Source organism: Triturus cristatus, chromosome 8, assembly GCF_964204655.1.
Source record: "Triturus cristatus chromosome 8, aTriCri1.1, whole genome shotgun sequence".
Lineage (NCBI taxonomy): Eukaryota > Metazoa > Chordata > Amphibia > Caudata > Salamandridae > Triturus > Triturus cristatus.
In genome coordinates, this window is record NC_140591.1 from 1,095,345,852 (window position 1) to 1,095,361,729 (window position 15,878).

Below are 15,878 nucleotides of genomic sequence, written 5' to 3' on the forward strand. Positions count from 1 at the left end.
GGTATTTATTTTTATCAGTTGTGAGAAAGTATCTTTGGTGCCTGGTTAACCGGAGTCACTGTTCTCCCTCTGGTACTGGATACTTGCACTAAAATAAAGGGACTGGGTGGTTACCTCCCCCACCCATCAGGTACATCATTTTTGGAGGGGGAAAGAAGAGTTTAATAGCAAATAAGCAATTTACCATTGGCGAACAAATAAAAAGGACTGAATTTTGATTAAATTCATACTGCCACCACCTGCACTTTACCTCATCGCCTTGGCTGATTGGGCAGCAGCCACTCTCACAGAAATGGTGTACACTTTGGGTAGCCCCAACATCAGAGCCCAGCACAGTTGTTAGCAAAAATACACAGCGAAAGATCGAAACTTCAATGGGCTTACAAGATTGTGGAGCTCACCAGGGAGAAAACACGAAACATACATCACAGCAGACCCGCCTAATAATCCAGCTGATGTACGTGATAACAGCCTATGTAGCGTACAGCAATTTTCAGGCAAGCAGTGCTCTTAACAGAATTAAAATCAATATATTTTTTAAGAACAATTTAGAAAAGCTAGAGCTATGCAGTTTGAAATGCACAACAGATGTCACTCAAATGAGAAACCGATGTAGGAAGTGAGAAATTGAACATGTGTATTTCAGAATTTTAGAATACATTAACACAGTCCGCTTTTGGCTAAAATGGACCACTGGAGGAAAGAATGAGAAGGTCATGATTGGAAAGCTTTAAACCCCAAGCCGTCTGCTTCTTCGGTGCACACTCTCGGTTATTAAGCTTGAAATAAAACAGAATACTAAATTACTATTAGGTCAAGTGTTGATGTTACCTCAACTAAGGACACTATTGGCTCAAAATGTACATCCTCGTCTTGTGCAGCATCCTCTCCATCTTCGTTATCATAATTTTTACTGGCTGCTTGCGAAGAAAAAAGAACTGCTCCAGAGTTCTGCCATGAGAAGTTCTTATCTGCAAATGTGACGAAACACGTATTTAAAAAGCAGTTAGTAACCATGCTTTTATTTCTTAAATCTTCTTGTCTAGATTCAAAAATATGAAACTTGTGCGATATGCTACTCGAGTACGGACCTTGACTGAATTCAATATCTTAATAGAGCAAGGTACTTGTCGCCTTTAAAGAAGTGTGAATGGGGTTTGTCAAGTATGGTTTAGTTTACATTGTCAAAATCAAAAGTGCAAATGTGAAACAATTATATTCCTAATCATGAAACATAAAAATAATGGTGGAGTCAGGATTTGGAAGAGGCAGATCAAACTATAGGTCTTTTGACGAGAGACTCCAAAATGTACACATTTACATATTTATCGGAGAAAGAAGGATTTTGGGGCATGACTGATGTGTTAAGACCTCAAAACTGAATTAGTTCTCTAGCACCACTCAATTGAAGAATATTCTTGGAACTAAAAGTGACATTATGTGCATGGGAGCGCAGTGAATGAGGTATTGAGGGCTCAGGATAAAAAGTAGACAGTATGCTATGGAAAGGCTTGCGATTGGCTACAAGAGGACTGCTGAGAAGGTCGATAAGACAAAAACAGTAAAGCAGTTCACGAGAGCAATACTTTAAGTAAAAGTGGCAATCACATCAGGACTCTGCGTAAGGAGAATATAGTGATGGTCCTTCCTGACCACTCATCACTTCCATGCGATGGAGTCTCAGACTTTTGACGCATAGGCAATGCACTATCTTTCCACGCTTTCGGGTTGCCCATTAAAACTGTGTCAAAGCTTTGAATGACAGCAGGGTTGGAAATGGACAGGTAGGTTAGCTGTAACAACCCAATCATACAAACACAAAATATATATATATATATATATATATATATATATATATATTACATTTTAAAAGCTTCTACGAAAACTGTTGCATAAACACATTTTCTATATAATCGAATGAAGGCTGAAATAAATGCAATTTGATTGTCATAAATGGGCAAGGAAAGCTAATTAATGCATTAGCACAACCAAACGGATTTCAACTATTGCAGAGGTAGAGAACAAAAATACTTTTCCTGTTGAGATAAAAAAAATATATAATGATAATTGTGAATTTACAATGCCGCTGGCATTTGGCATCCAGCACACAACTGTGCATTTTTCAATAACTAGAGTTTACCAATAAACAAAACCAAAAAATTTGCTAAACATTCACAGGATTATGTCGTAAACTGTGATAGGCACACCTTCCTAAGTCTAAACTGTGACTTTTTTTGTGAATTCCAGAAAAGTTTATAACTAGTGCCATGTGGGAGCATAACTCGCCAGATATGGCATCATGTTTATGCTTGTGAATTGGGACCATTGTCTCCAACCATGCACAAAGAATTAATAGAAGCCATCTTGCAAATAGGTTAATGCACAGTGAAGTCAGTTTCTGCTACCAAATACCATATGTAGTTGAGGGAATGTTTGCGTACTTGCTAGAACAGAACCTACAGGGCACATTTCACTAGAGTTACTGGACTGAAACGTTGGTCAAAGTGTGTAAGCGGCAATCCCTAAACGAGTGGCACTCTACTGTCCCGCTCCCCAATCCAAGGGTCAGCTGGCATTAGGCACTCATGATCCAAAGCGTGGAAAGAGCAAGTAAATCAATAACCTGCTCTCATTCAGGTTTACACACATGATCATCAAACTGAGGTGGGTAAATATGCAAGTAGAAATCCTCAGTTATTCCCCACTCGCCAACCACAGCTTCAGCCAGTACCCTGCGGAGCCTGCTTCATAAAAGTGTGAGTTTGTCTTCATGATGAACTTTTTTTTCACTCCTAACCACAGTTTTCACCTCAATCTATATATCGGAGGATGTCCAATTCTTTGTCAGTCCACAACATTTACTTAGTATGGTTGAAACGAACAAGTTACTTACCTTCGGTAACGATGTATCTGTAAGAAACATTAGTTAGATTCCTCACCTTAGAATATCCCCAGGCGTCAGACTGGATCCGGAAGATTTTTCGTCAGCAATACCCCTTGCGCGTCGCTAGGCGTCGTCTGCAGCTCCGCGTCCGTCGTCGTGCGCCGGAATGACGTCGAAGTACTTAGACGCCGCCCTCGCGCGCTGACGTCAGTTCTTGTACATAGCTTTCCGCGCCAGGAACGCAGAGCCATGCAAAGACCGACACTGGTGCCAAAAAGAAAATCTAGGGGCCTGAAAAGGATAACCTTAACCCTAGATGTCAGTTCGCAGAACGGGGAGGATGGGTGGGTCGGTGAGGAATCTAACTAACTAATGTTTCTTACAGATACATCGTTACCGAAGGTAAGTAACTTGTTCATCTGAAAGAAACACGTTAGTTAGATTCCTCACCTTAGAATAGATACCCAAGCAATACCATCCCCGGTGGTGGGTCTGCGAACCAAGATCACACCAGAAAGTCCTGGAGGACAGAACGGCCAAAGAAGCCATCCCTCCGGACTTAGCTGTCAAGGCAATAATGCCTGGCAAACGTGTGTAGCGAAGCCCACGTTGCCGCCTGACAGATGTCCTGCAAAGGGACACCCCGTCCCAAAGCAGTAGTAGCCGCTGTGGCCCGAGTGGAATGGGCGCGCAGCCCAACAGGAGGGTCCTTTTTTGCCAAGGAGTAACAAATTTTGATGCACAAAACGACCCACCGAGAGATGGTCCGTTTGTGCACAGCTTTCCCCTTCTTAGCACCCACGTATCCAACGAAAAGTTGGTCGTCCACCCGGAACCGCTTTGTGCGGTCCAAATAAAAGGAGAGCGCGCGTTTTGGGTCCAGACGGTGGAGCCTCTCTTCCTCTTTGGAAGGATGCGGAGGCGGAAAGAAGGTGGGCAAGGTGACAGACTGCCCAAGATGAAATGGAGTCACCACTTTCGGAAGAAAGGAGGGACGAGGCCGAAGGACAACCTTGTCCGGATGAACAGACAGAAAAGGAGGCTTTGAAGATAAAGCCTGGAGCTCACTCGCCCGTCTAGCCGAGGTGATGGCTACCAGAAAAGCAGTCTTAAGAGTCAGAAGACGAAGAGGACAATTGTGAAGAGGCTCGAAGGGAGCGCACATCAGGAATGTCAAGACAAGATTCAAGTCCCACTGAGGCATTACAAAAGGAACAGGAGGGAACGTGTGAGTAATGCCTTTTAGAAAGCGTGTAACCACAGGGGACTTGAAAAGAGAAGGCTGATCAGGAAGCCGCAAGAAGGCAGAGATGGCAGCAAGATAACCTTTCAGGGTGCCCAGGGCAGAGCCCTGCCGGGCCAAAGAAAGAAGAAACAGTAGAACCTCAGAAAGAGGGGCGGAAAGGGGATCCACAGCCTTTGCTGTGCACCATGCCACAAATTTGTTCCACCGGCAGGCGTATACCGTCTTTGTGGAGGGACGCCTGGCTGCCAGAATGATATCACAGACTTCAGGAGGCAAGTCAAATAGCATCAACTGCCGCCGCTCAATCTCCACGCATGGAGGTGGAGGCTGGACAGGTTCGGGTGGAGGACCGTCCCCTGCTGCTGCGACAGAAGATCCTCCCGAAGGGGCAGACGTATCGGAGGATCGGTCAACATACTGAGTAGCTCGGGATACCAGTACCTTCGTGCCCAATCCGGAGCCACCAAGATGACTTGGGCCCGGTCGTGCCTGATCTTCTTCAGCACTCTGGGCAGAAGTGGTATAGGCGGAAAGGCGTACAACAGACCGCAACTCCACTCGTGACGAAAAGCGTCGCCGAGCGAGTGCCGCCTTGGAAATTCCAACGCGCAGAACTGCTGACATTGCGCGTTCTCTTCGGTGGCGAATAGATCTAACCAAGGCTCTCCCCACTGCTGAAAGAGACCTTGCGCCACTTCGGAGTTCAGACGCCATTCGTGATCCATCATGCACCGGCGGCTGAGTTAGTCTGCTCTGGCGTTCAGAGAGCCCGCCAGATGTTAAACCACTAGGGTGACGCGCTGGTGTTCCAGCCACGTCCAGAGGCGCAGAGCCTCCTGACAAAGCGTCCACGACCCCACCCCGCCCGGTTTGTTGCAATACCACATGGCGGTGGTGTTGTCCGTGAACACCTGCACGACACTGCCCCTGACAGAGGGAAGGAAGGCTTTCAGTGCAAGCCGGATCGCTCTCAACTCCAACAGGTTGATGTGGAGACGAGACTCCGCCGGAGACCAGAGGCCTCTGATCTCCGCCTCTCCCATATGGCCACCCCATCCCAGGAGGGACGCATCCGTCACTACGACATGCTCCGGTTGGGGAAGGGAGAGGCTTCTGCCCATGACCCAATCGCGGTCCGTGAGCCACCACTGCAACTGCTGTGCAGTGCCCTCCGAGATCAAGACATGGTCGGACAGGTTGCCGTGATGCTGGGCCCACTGAAACTTCAGGTCCCACTGCAGAGCCCGCATGCGCTGCCTGGCGTGATGCACTAGTAGGATGCAGGAGGCCATCAGCCCCAGAAGCCGCAACACTAGCCTGATCGAAACCCAGGATAGAGGCCGAAAGATGGGAATCAGGGCCTGAATATCCCGGACCCGCTGTTCCGGTGGATAGACCCGGAACTGCGCCAAATCTAGAACCGCGCCGAATCTAGAACCGCTCCGATGAAGAGGAGCTTCTGAGAGGGACTCAAGTGTGACTTCGGCACGTTGATGGAAAATCCCAGCAAATGCAGGAGATCCGCCGTAGTCTGGAGGTGGGAGACGACTGTCTGGGGCGAGCCCGCCTTCAACAACCAGTCGTCGAGATAGGGGAAGACCGGAACCCCTGATCTGCGCAGATGAGCTGCGACCACCGCCATCACTTTCGTGAACACCCGAGGGGCACTGGTGAGGCCGAAGGGGAGCACGGTAAACTGAAAGTGCTCTTGGCCCACCGTGAACCGCAGGTAACGCCGGTGGGCCGGCAGGACGGGGATGTGGAAATATGCGTCCTGCAAGTCCAACGCTACCATCCAGTCTCCAGGGTCGAGGGCAGCCAGAACCTGAGCCAGAGTTAACATCTTGAACCTCTCCTTCCGGAGGAAGGCATTGACGTTCCGGAGGTCCAAGATAGGGCGTAGGCCCCCTTTGCCCTTCTTGGGAACCAGAAAGTAGTGGGAATAACAACCACGACCTACTTCTGGACTCGGAACGCGCTCGACGGCCCCCTTGGCCAAGAGAGCCGAAACTTCCTCGTGGAGAAGATTCAAATGATCCCCCGAGATACGGTGGTGCTGCGGTGGCATGGCTGGAGGGGTCGTCTCGAAGGGGAGGGAGTAGCCCCTTCGGACGATTTGCAGCACCCACCTGTCCGATGTGATGGACCGCCAGTGGAGCAGGTGATGGCGAACTCTGCCGCCCACTGGCGTGAAATGGGCCTGAAAGCTCGGACTAGGAAGGCTTTGAGGCGGATGCTGCCGGGGTGGATGTGGGCTGACCGCGTCGTCCTCCAGAACCACCTCGGCGGAAACCACGTCCGCGACCGCGCGCAGGTTGGTTCTGCGGCTGGTGGCTAGGCGCACGTGAGGAGGCACCCCTTCCTTGGCCACGAAAGGGGCGAAAAGCGGAAGTTTGAGATCGCGGGGCCGAGAGGCCCAAGGACTTGGCCGTAGCCCGGGAGTCCTTAAAGCGATTCAGCGCACTGTCCGCTTTCTCGCCAAAAAGGCGAGTGCCATCAAAGGGCATGTCCATGAGAGTGCTCTGAACATCGCCCGAAAATGACGTGGACCGCAGCCAGGCGTGACGTCTAAGCGCCACTGTGGTAGAAATTGCCCTATCCAGCGAGTCCGTAGTGTCAAGCCCACATCGGATAGCGTGCCGTGCTGCATCCCTCCCATCGGCCAGAGCCTGGGTAAGTCGTGTCTGGACCTCCTCCGGACACAGGGGCAGCACGTCCTCCACCGCATCCCACAGAGAGTGGGAATAACGGTCCAAGAGACAGGCGGTGTTCAAAGACCGCAGGCCCAAACTAAGGGAAGAGAACAGCTTCTTGCCAAACTGTTCTAGTCTCTTGGAATCCCGGTCCGGCGGAGCGGTCGGGAAGGAGGATTGGGAGGTAGAGGCCTGGATAACCAGGCTCTCGGGGGTAGGGTGTTGGGAAAGAAAACTGGGGTCGCCCGGAGCAGGGCGGTGGCGCCTGGCGACGTTCCTGTCCACAGGAGGGACTGTGGAGGGCTTGGACCAGGTGCCCTGCAGAACGTCAATGAGGGCCTCATTGAATTGCAGCAGAGGCTCAGTGGAGCTTGCTGCAGACTGAAGCACCTCAGTGAGGACGTTAGTCCTCACAGCCACGGCAGGTAGCTCGAGCCCAAGGGCTGCGGCCGCCTTGCGCAACACCACAGAGAAAGCTGCGCCCTCCTCCGAAGCCACAGTCGGAGGAGAGACGAATCCAGTGTCCGGCGAGGTATCCAGGCCACTGGCCTCCCCCAGTTCATCTGCCCAGTCCTGTGACATTTGAGCCTGTGCGGCCATAGGATCCTCGGATCCCTCCCAGTTGTCCCCATCATCCGATTCCTGGTATACAGGAGGAAGGTACGGAGCCGGGCGGTAGACATAATGTGTCTCTAGCGGCGCCGACTGCGGAGTCCATAGACGCCGGAGCGGCGCCGGGCCCGGAGCGGGACTGAACTGGGGCTCGACGTCGAGCGGAGTCGGCGTCGGGGGTGGTACCGGTGTCGACGCCGGCGGAGGAGGCGTGACGAGGTTGACCGGCGTCGGCGGGGACTCGGGAACGGGTCCCTCGGGCGCTTGCGGCGTTGAGGCCGGAGCCGTCGACGGCGCCGGGGCCGGAGCCACCGGCAGGCTAGGCAGCCCTGTCGGGTCCGCGGGGCCCGAAGGCGCGCCAGCGGGCGTCGACGGCGGAGCCAGGCTCCTCATGGCCGAGAGGAAGGCACTGACCTCCGCCGGCGTCGCGTTAGTCCCAGGGACCGGCGGGTATGGGGACTTGCGCGGCGCCTGTGGCTCCGCCGGAGCCGCGGGGTGGAACCACCCTGACCCTCGGCCGAGTCGCGCGACCGGCGAGGGGAGTCCGAAGAGCGGTGTCGCTTCTTGGACTTCTTGGAATGCTTCGACTTACCCGAAGACTTGGATCCCGACGACCGATGGTGACGTCGGCTGCGGCTCCGCGACCGATCCTTGGACCTCCTCCTGGACCGGGATCGAGAGGCGCGCGGAGCCGAGTGGCGAATCTCGAGAAGCTTACGGGACCGCTCCCGTCTAGCCTTCGAGGTCAGGGCCTTGCAGTCCGAACACAACTCCGCGTCGTGGTCGAGGCCCAAGCAGTACAGGCACCGGCGGTGATGGTCCGTAACCGACATCAGGCGGTGACAGTCAGCACAGGCTTTAAAACCAGGCATCCTACCGGCACCGGCGTCGTTAGACAAGATCAAAAAGGATCGAAAAAGTTAGTCAAAAAGTGACTAAAGGGGTAGCTCTCCCGGATCTGCGCTTACTGGCGCGGAAAAAAGAAGAACTTACGTCAGCGCGCAAGGGCGGCGTCTAAGTACTCCGACAACGTCATTCCGGCGCACGACGCCGACGACGGACGCGGAGCCGCAGACGACGCCTAGCGACGCGCAAGGGGTATTGCTGACGAAAAATCTTCCGGATCCAGTCTGACGCCTGGGGATATTCTAAGGTGAGGAATCTAACTAACGTGTTTCTTTCAGATAGTAAACCACAAACATTAGTCTTCTCTTTTATGGCTTGCCAATCAAATGATAGTTAAGTCACTCTAAAAAATGCTGCGCAAGTTCATTTATGGTGGCTTAATTCTGCAACATTTTCAGATCTGTTGGATTTCCATTCCAACTTGAGCTCAAAAAGCGTTGTTACCAACATTCTTTCACCACCGTCCGCACTGATGGTTCTTCGTAAAGGCCAAATAACATTTTCCTCAAATGTGACACACAGCACTTGGTTGGTTAAGGACTCTCTGAGCACAAAAGGGAAATTATGGAGGGCAAAATGCACTACAACAGCTTTTCCAAAACTGTGGATTGTGAACTGTTTTTTGGTGGGTTGGGAAAGTAAGAACAATAGATAAAGATGACCTTAAATGATGATGTTTTCCCATTTGCCACTGCTTTAAACACAGAAGTCAAATGTCAGGCTACGTCTTCTGACAAATTGTTGTTTAATCCTTTAACATGGGATTAGTGTTTACTTTTCTTTCTCTAACTCCAAAGAGGGAGGAGTTTTTAAAGCAAATTATGTGATAATCTTGCTGGAGTACAGGAGTGTGAAAGAAAAGGCTGTAGGATGGGTTTTTTTTCCAACACACAACAAAATGTAAATATCTGTAAATTAACTGAATGCATTCATCATTTAGGAAAGAAATGTTAATAGGATCAAAACACATCAAGACACTTGGTGATGCACAAATGATAAATATTCAAAGAATCCCAATTGCTACACATTATTTGTGTGCTATATAGTTATGTCAGTAAAACTGAATGCATGTGAAAAGTTAGTGTCCATTTCAATGGAAAATGTGTCGTCCGTAAATGACAATGTTCAACCACGCAATGCTTTAGTTACCTTCAAAATATGCGACTCATGTGCATTAAAGGTAGGTGGGTCATGAAAGTTTGTTGTTCTAAAAAGTAGGTTGTGGTTCTAAAAAGCCTGGGAATGACTGCACTACAAATTGAGGGGGGATCAGTGTCTTGTTCACCCCCACCACCATACTCCTCTTCAGGGTCTAACTCTTAAGATTTGTAACGGTATTTCAAGATTGCGATGGCCAATACTACAGAAGAACTTGTAGAAAATACTGGAGTCAGAAGGCTGTACTGCCCAAGCAACACCCAGAGTGATTGCCAGAGGTTAGATTTAATGCAAGCCTTTTTCCCCATCACATCCAAAGAGTAATTTGTACCTTTTAAATTTATGCACAGTAGTCCATGAAGCAGTGCTGCATCGTTTAACTAAGAGGGTTGTTTCTGATGACGACCAAGACAATGAATCTTGCTGAATATGCTCTAATCTATAATTTCCTAAACATGCTCTCGGATTTCATGAAAGCATACTTGGCAATATAAAACCAATTTAAAAGTGAATGAATTTGTAAAATGCCCAATGCAATATTTTCTTCATAGCACAGTTTAAATAACAGCAGTGGTTCTAGGTCTTTCATTTCTTTTCAAATTGAGCCATACTGTTCTTTAAACAAACACCATCAAAGCAACAGAACCTTAAATGAAGTTTGAGGCAAAGAGAAACACACCAAGCGAGCCCATAGAGTCAACAAAACCAAAAATCCCTCATGCATGAATTGATATTCGTGCTAAGGAGAACTGTATTTGAATGCTATGCATGGTGGGTTAGAAAATAAAAACACACTGATCTGTCTGGAGAAGTGGTAACAAAAAACAATATTGTGTAAGAAGGTTTAAAAGATGTGTCTAGAAGTGCAAAGGAAGGTATTGTAAACACATTTACCGCCGTATTTAAATCCTATCCTGGAATCAGAAGAGCTTGAAAACATTTTAAATACTCTGTCACCTTTTCAGTAACTGACAAAAAATTAAAAAGCTCTCTTTCTGTGATCTCATGTGGTGGAGTTGTGCATTTTTACAGAGCTAGATAAAATGATTGAATGGTCAAGAACAGTCACTTTTTTTTTTAATGAACTTAGCATGACAGGTAGAGGCAACAAGTACTCTGATTATAAAACAGCTTACCTTCAATAATGGTATAGACAAGGTACTTGAATGAAATTAATAGGCCCTCAAATTCCACCTTTTATAAAAACAGACTCAAATATTGAAACTGTTTGGCTGAGAGTGCAGGATACTTCCCTTCTTATGGAACCAGAAGTCCCAAAAAACTGGAAATCATTTTTTGGTTGAGGAAAATCCTTCAATACAGTTTTGTCAACAAAATCTGCATGTACCCCATAAAGGGACTATCGGAATTTCTGCGACACTGCTGTCTGAATCTACTGTACACTGTGTGCATAGCATGGAACAAGAAGGGTGGTATATAATAAGCAGAGTGAGTGTCAGTCCTGGAGTAGAGTGTTCAAGAAAGGCCTGAATGATGTTCATTATGGTGATGTAAGAGAAGGCCTTGTAGTTCTTCCTGGAGACAAAAATATTAACTTCAAGAAAACCACAGAGCTGGAAAATCTCTTGCCGCACAATCAGACTCAAACGCTACCTGCTTGAAATTTTTATATCGTTACAGGGGCGCCATGCCATGCGGGCACACATCCTTCCAGATGCCTCTACCCAGAATTCAGCCGCATGAAAGCAAAAATTATAATGGGGAATGGGCATGGGTGGGGTATCCCAAATTTATCGTAGCCCGATACTCAATACCCCTGGGACGTTAGGTGACCTCTTATCCCTGTGGTAGGAATGGATAGGGCCTTTGGAGGATGACGATTGGCGCGATGCACTGATGGCTTCCAGGGTTTTCACAATCTCGTCCAGGCTCCACTTAGTAAAAATGTACAACCTACATTGTGCCTATCTCACCCCTGCCAGGCTGGCCCGCGAGGGTCTCATGGCTACTCCTGCATGCTACGATGGGCCCGGGAGCCAGCAGATTTTTGTCACATGGTATGGTCTTACTCTGCTATAGTACGCTACTGGGAGGTGGTGGTGGCAGAGCTTTCAGAGGAGTTGGGACTGACTTTGGAACATTCCCCATTATTGATCCGCCGAGGGGTGGATGTAGGCGTGGGGAGATCCAGTGCTGATATGACTTTACTGGGTACAGACTTTTTAGAGGCTAAAAGAGACATCGCTGTGCACTGGAAGGCCCCTTGGTCCCGACACTGGCGTTGTGGGGTGGGGGGTAGGCTGCTGTGCGTATCAGGAAAAACCAGTGTACGACGCCAGGGCTTGTCCTGTCAAACATGCAAAGAATTGGAGTAGATGGCTTGAGGCATCCGGTGGGTATGCTGGGCTGGTGTGAACTGCATCATTACTACGCTTATAATTTTACAAGTCTGGATGATGAAACCATTTTGCTATTATTTGTATTTGTCATGGGGTGGGGCAATTCGTTGCTTGACTGATTTGTAGCGATACTTCAAAAACAATAAAAATGTGTTTATAAAAAAAAAAGAGCCTTAGAGTCTCTGCCTATAAGCGAGTGATACTAAAATATGTTCAATAAGGGTGTTTCCAATGGGGTGCTCCAGGTCGTACTCTAGCATGGCCATTCAGTTTCTGGTGTTCGGAACTTCCAGGTTTTTTTTGGGCTGGTTTGAGGGACTGATCTAAAATGCTTTGCCGCCCTCCAACCAAAGATCTGTATAAACACATTTATTCATTTCATTATTCTAATGATGAAATGATGGTCACTTTAGAGTACCATATGGATTTTCTATAACAGAATTGGCAAGAGTAGATTATGTTAAAATATGAAGGGAGACAGCAACTGTGGAGAAATCCAGAAAACAAGGACACTTCTTTTTTAGTTTATGAACACAGAAATTGTTATACTTTGCCAACATCAATACACAGACCACCTAACGTAAACAGCAAAGAGTAGAAACTAGCCACTATGAACGATTTGTGTCCTCAGTCAGGATATCTGTGCAAATAACAATTCCAAGGTTTCACCTCCCTGAGCTAGCTGCCTATTCAAGAAAGATGCCCCTTAAAGACAGCATCAAAGTCTGCATCCACTGGTGTCAATATGTTCAACTGCAATTTTAAATGTAAACTAAAGATTATTGCAACTATATAGGAAATGATAAGAGGCTATTTACAGCAAATCTTCTGTGACTAACTTGGATATATGTTTTTGTACTGAAGACGGAAGTTTGCTTCATGTTAAGTTTGCTATACATTCGTTCTAGTTTTAATAAATCCTGCAACAAAAATGACTCACTTGGCAATGACGGAAAAAGCTTGACTTGCCTGCAAAGCTCTACATGTAAAGATCCCAAATACTTGGCCCAGAAATAGATAATCAAAAGAAGTTACAGGGTGCACAGAAGCAAAAATAAACTCCTACACCAGACCCCCAAACCTGTCTTCACTTTCAAGAAAAAACATGTTGACCAGAGACTCCTCGATAAACTACGAGCCCACATTGAGAAAGCACCTAGCTTTAACATCTTCAAGACACGTAAAATAATTGCTCATAAAAATACTGAAATAAAAAATGTTATTTGTGGTATCACAATTTCTCAGGTTTCATTTTTGGGTACTCTGAACCAATTTCCATTATCACTTTAACCTCGGGGTTTGTACTGCCTTAGTAGGTTCGGGCTACATTGTATGCTACTCATTATCACATGCATACCTGCGCCTTATGAACTATTACTCTTCTAACCACAAACGTGAATGATCTACAGAGGGCCTTTCCTGATGACTTCTTCATTACTCGAGGTTAGACACTGATTTATTGGATGGTGGTAGTGATATACCTAAAAGGATATTAAAAAATAAATAAAAAGGAGTGAGAAGTGAGCTTACTCACCTTAAATATATTCCTCAAAGAAAAGTGAGCATGCTACCATACTCATTTATTAGTCTGCTTGAGGTGTCTCCCACACTCATTTAGAACAGAACTCCTGTAGGTTTTATTATAAGACCCCTCACTCACCAACCTAGTTGGTGGCATGCTTCATCACTGGGGTCCCACTCAAGACACCTAGCACATCAGGGGTGTGTTTAACACTCGATTACAGCGGAGCGGGTTTATGTTTTTTTTCTCTTCTAAATGAGGAAAGAGGTGAATTCAAAATTGTCTTAAGGTTAACAACCAATGTGGTACATTTTAACACTGGTAACCTTGGACAAGGATTAAAGGCAGTGGTGGATGTGTTGCAAGAAACCAATGAATTCTCACATCCTCAGTTTAAGTCAACAAGTTTCAGCCATAATGTCTAAGCAGCCCAAGAGGGTCAGTATAGCTTTCTTCAGGACCAGATTCAATGCGCACTTAGGCAAGCCACAATATGATAGTTTGTAACTTATGGTTTTATCAGTGTTTTACTCCATTTGAGTCTTTATTGCTCAGTTTAGGAGAGTGCACCTTTTGTCATGGTCAGCCCCACCTTTTGCCACTGGTACTGATGTTTTACGACTGATGTGCACTGGGTCCCTGTTAACCAGGCCCCAGGGCCAGTGCTCTTTCCCTAAAACAAGGTAAAATGGTCTGAATGTGGCACACATTTAGGCCTCCCTGTACGTCCCCAGTAAGTGGTACCCCTGATACCTAGGGAATGGGTACTAAAGAGGGTCCCTAAGGGTGGCAGCATGTATTTTGCCACCCTAAGGGACCCCCATACAAATTGCATGCGGACTGCCATTGCAGGCTACATGACGTCGTGAAAACACGACATGGCACACACCCCTGTGTTTCATGTCCATGTCACTTCATATGGTATATGTAAGTCACACTTACAGCACGCGTTCGAGCCCTAAGGCAGGGTGCTTTATATCTTATGTGAGGCCATATCTGCATGAGCCGATATGGCCCTGTAATGTCTAGATCAATTACTAGATAGTACCAGTGATCAGGGATGCCATCTTTAGCGCATGTACTGGGCAATAGTCATTACGAGTTCCCCAGCTAATTGATAGCTTTCCAGAAACCTATGGCGTTTGGTATCAAACACCTTGTCTTAATAAATCTGTACTGTTGCCAGTACAAGCTTTATTATGACATGCACTCAGAGGGTATCTTAGAGGTGCCCCCCGAAAACCCTATCTAGTGTGCTGGCTGACTGGCATCGGCCAGCCTGCCACCACAGATGAGTTTCTGACCCCCTGCAGCCAGGTGACAGTCTGGGCTCTCTGTGGCCAGAAACAATGCCCACTCCAGAGAAAGTTGTTCACCTCCTCTAGCAGGATGGCTAGTGATTTAGCATATCAAGGCCAGGGGCTTCGAAGCCACTCCCGCCTTTGATATGCAAACCCGGCTTCCCCAAGACCTGCGAGATGCCACCCCGTCTTGAGGCCCATTTGCGACCAGGACAGATGGAAAATAAGCTATGCAAGTAGGCGTGTTGCACCACCAGGCATGTGACACCGCTGCGGTGGGCTACCTGATGTGCTCCACAATAGAAGGATTCCACCACCTTGTTTTTGGTGGAATTACGAACTCACTCTGGGAAAGTGTTATGCCCACTCCCCACAGGAAGTGGTCATATAGAAAGTGTAGTGTCCCCAGGGTTAAGTAGCCCCATTGCTACTACCCTTCACTCCCTAAATTTAGTGTTTAGGTGGCCCTGACACCAGGAACTCAGATTTGTCTGCCTAAAAGAAGATGAAGGACACAGAAGAGCTGAGGATGTGATAACTGTGGACCAGCATCTACCTTGAAGCAAAAGCCTGCATGACTGCGGCGCTCCCGACAATCACTGACACTGATTGGTCCAGAAGCTGAACACCCTTCCCAAACCCTTGGAGGTCTTCCCAGCACTTCCTCGACCCCACAGCATCTTCCTTGGAGTGGAGGGAGACACTCCCTTGCACCAGCAGGCATCGAATGTAGCTGCTCGGTACAGATCTGTTGGCCCTGCCCCCGAGGGAGCGGCACCCCAGCAAAATATATTCATGCTCCAGGAGGTCAGATCAGTCTCCCAGCCAAGTTTGGAGACGTCAGGACCACCAGGAGCTGCCCTGTACCAATACCCAACATACCAGGGCCAGTTGCAAGCACCAAGGCTTGTTAGTGTTCAGTTGGACCAACCCTACCCCCAAAACGTACCTGCACATTGAGGGACTCTAAGAGAGGCCAGCTCCACACCAAGAGTGGTCCTGTTGTGTTTCTCTTCCCTCTTCTGTAAGAGCACCGAGAACCGTGAGATCCTCTAACTCATCGACTCGCCGGACTAAACACCTCTGCACCCGAGCTCACCAGCCTGGGCTCATGTAAACCGATGGCGTCACTGTGGTCCTGAGACCCTAAAGAGCTGATCCCCCTCCCCTTGGGTTGTGCCGGACTGGTCCCCTAG

At 48.0% G+C, this 15,878-nt stretch overlaps 1 protein-coding gene across 1 annotated transcript in view; it reads right to left on the minus strand.

Annotated features, from left to right (window-relative positions):
- Positions 1-15,878, minus strand: part of LOC146805425 (E3 SUMO-protein ligase RanBP2-like) — a 427,039-nt gene that overhangs the window by 37,545 nt on the left and 373,616 nt on the right. Inside the window, exon 26 of the mRNA XM_085622638.1 lies at positions 832-971. Within this exon, the coding sequence (XP_085478764.1) occupies positions 832-971 (140 nt within the window). The remainder of the gene's footprint in view (positions 1-831; positions 972-15,878) is intronic.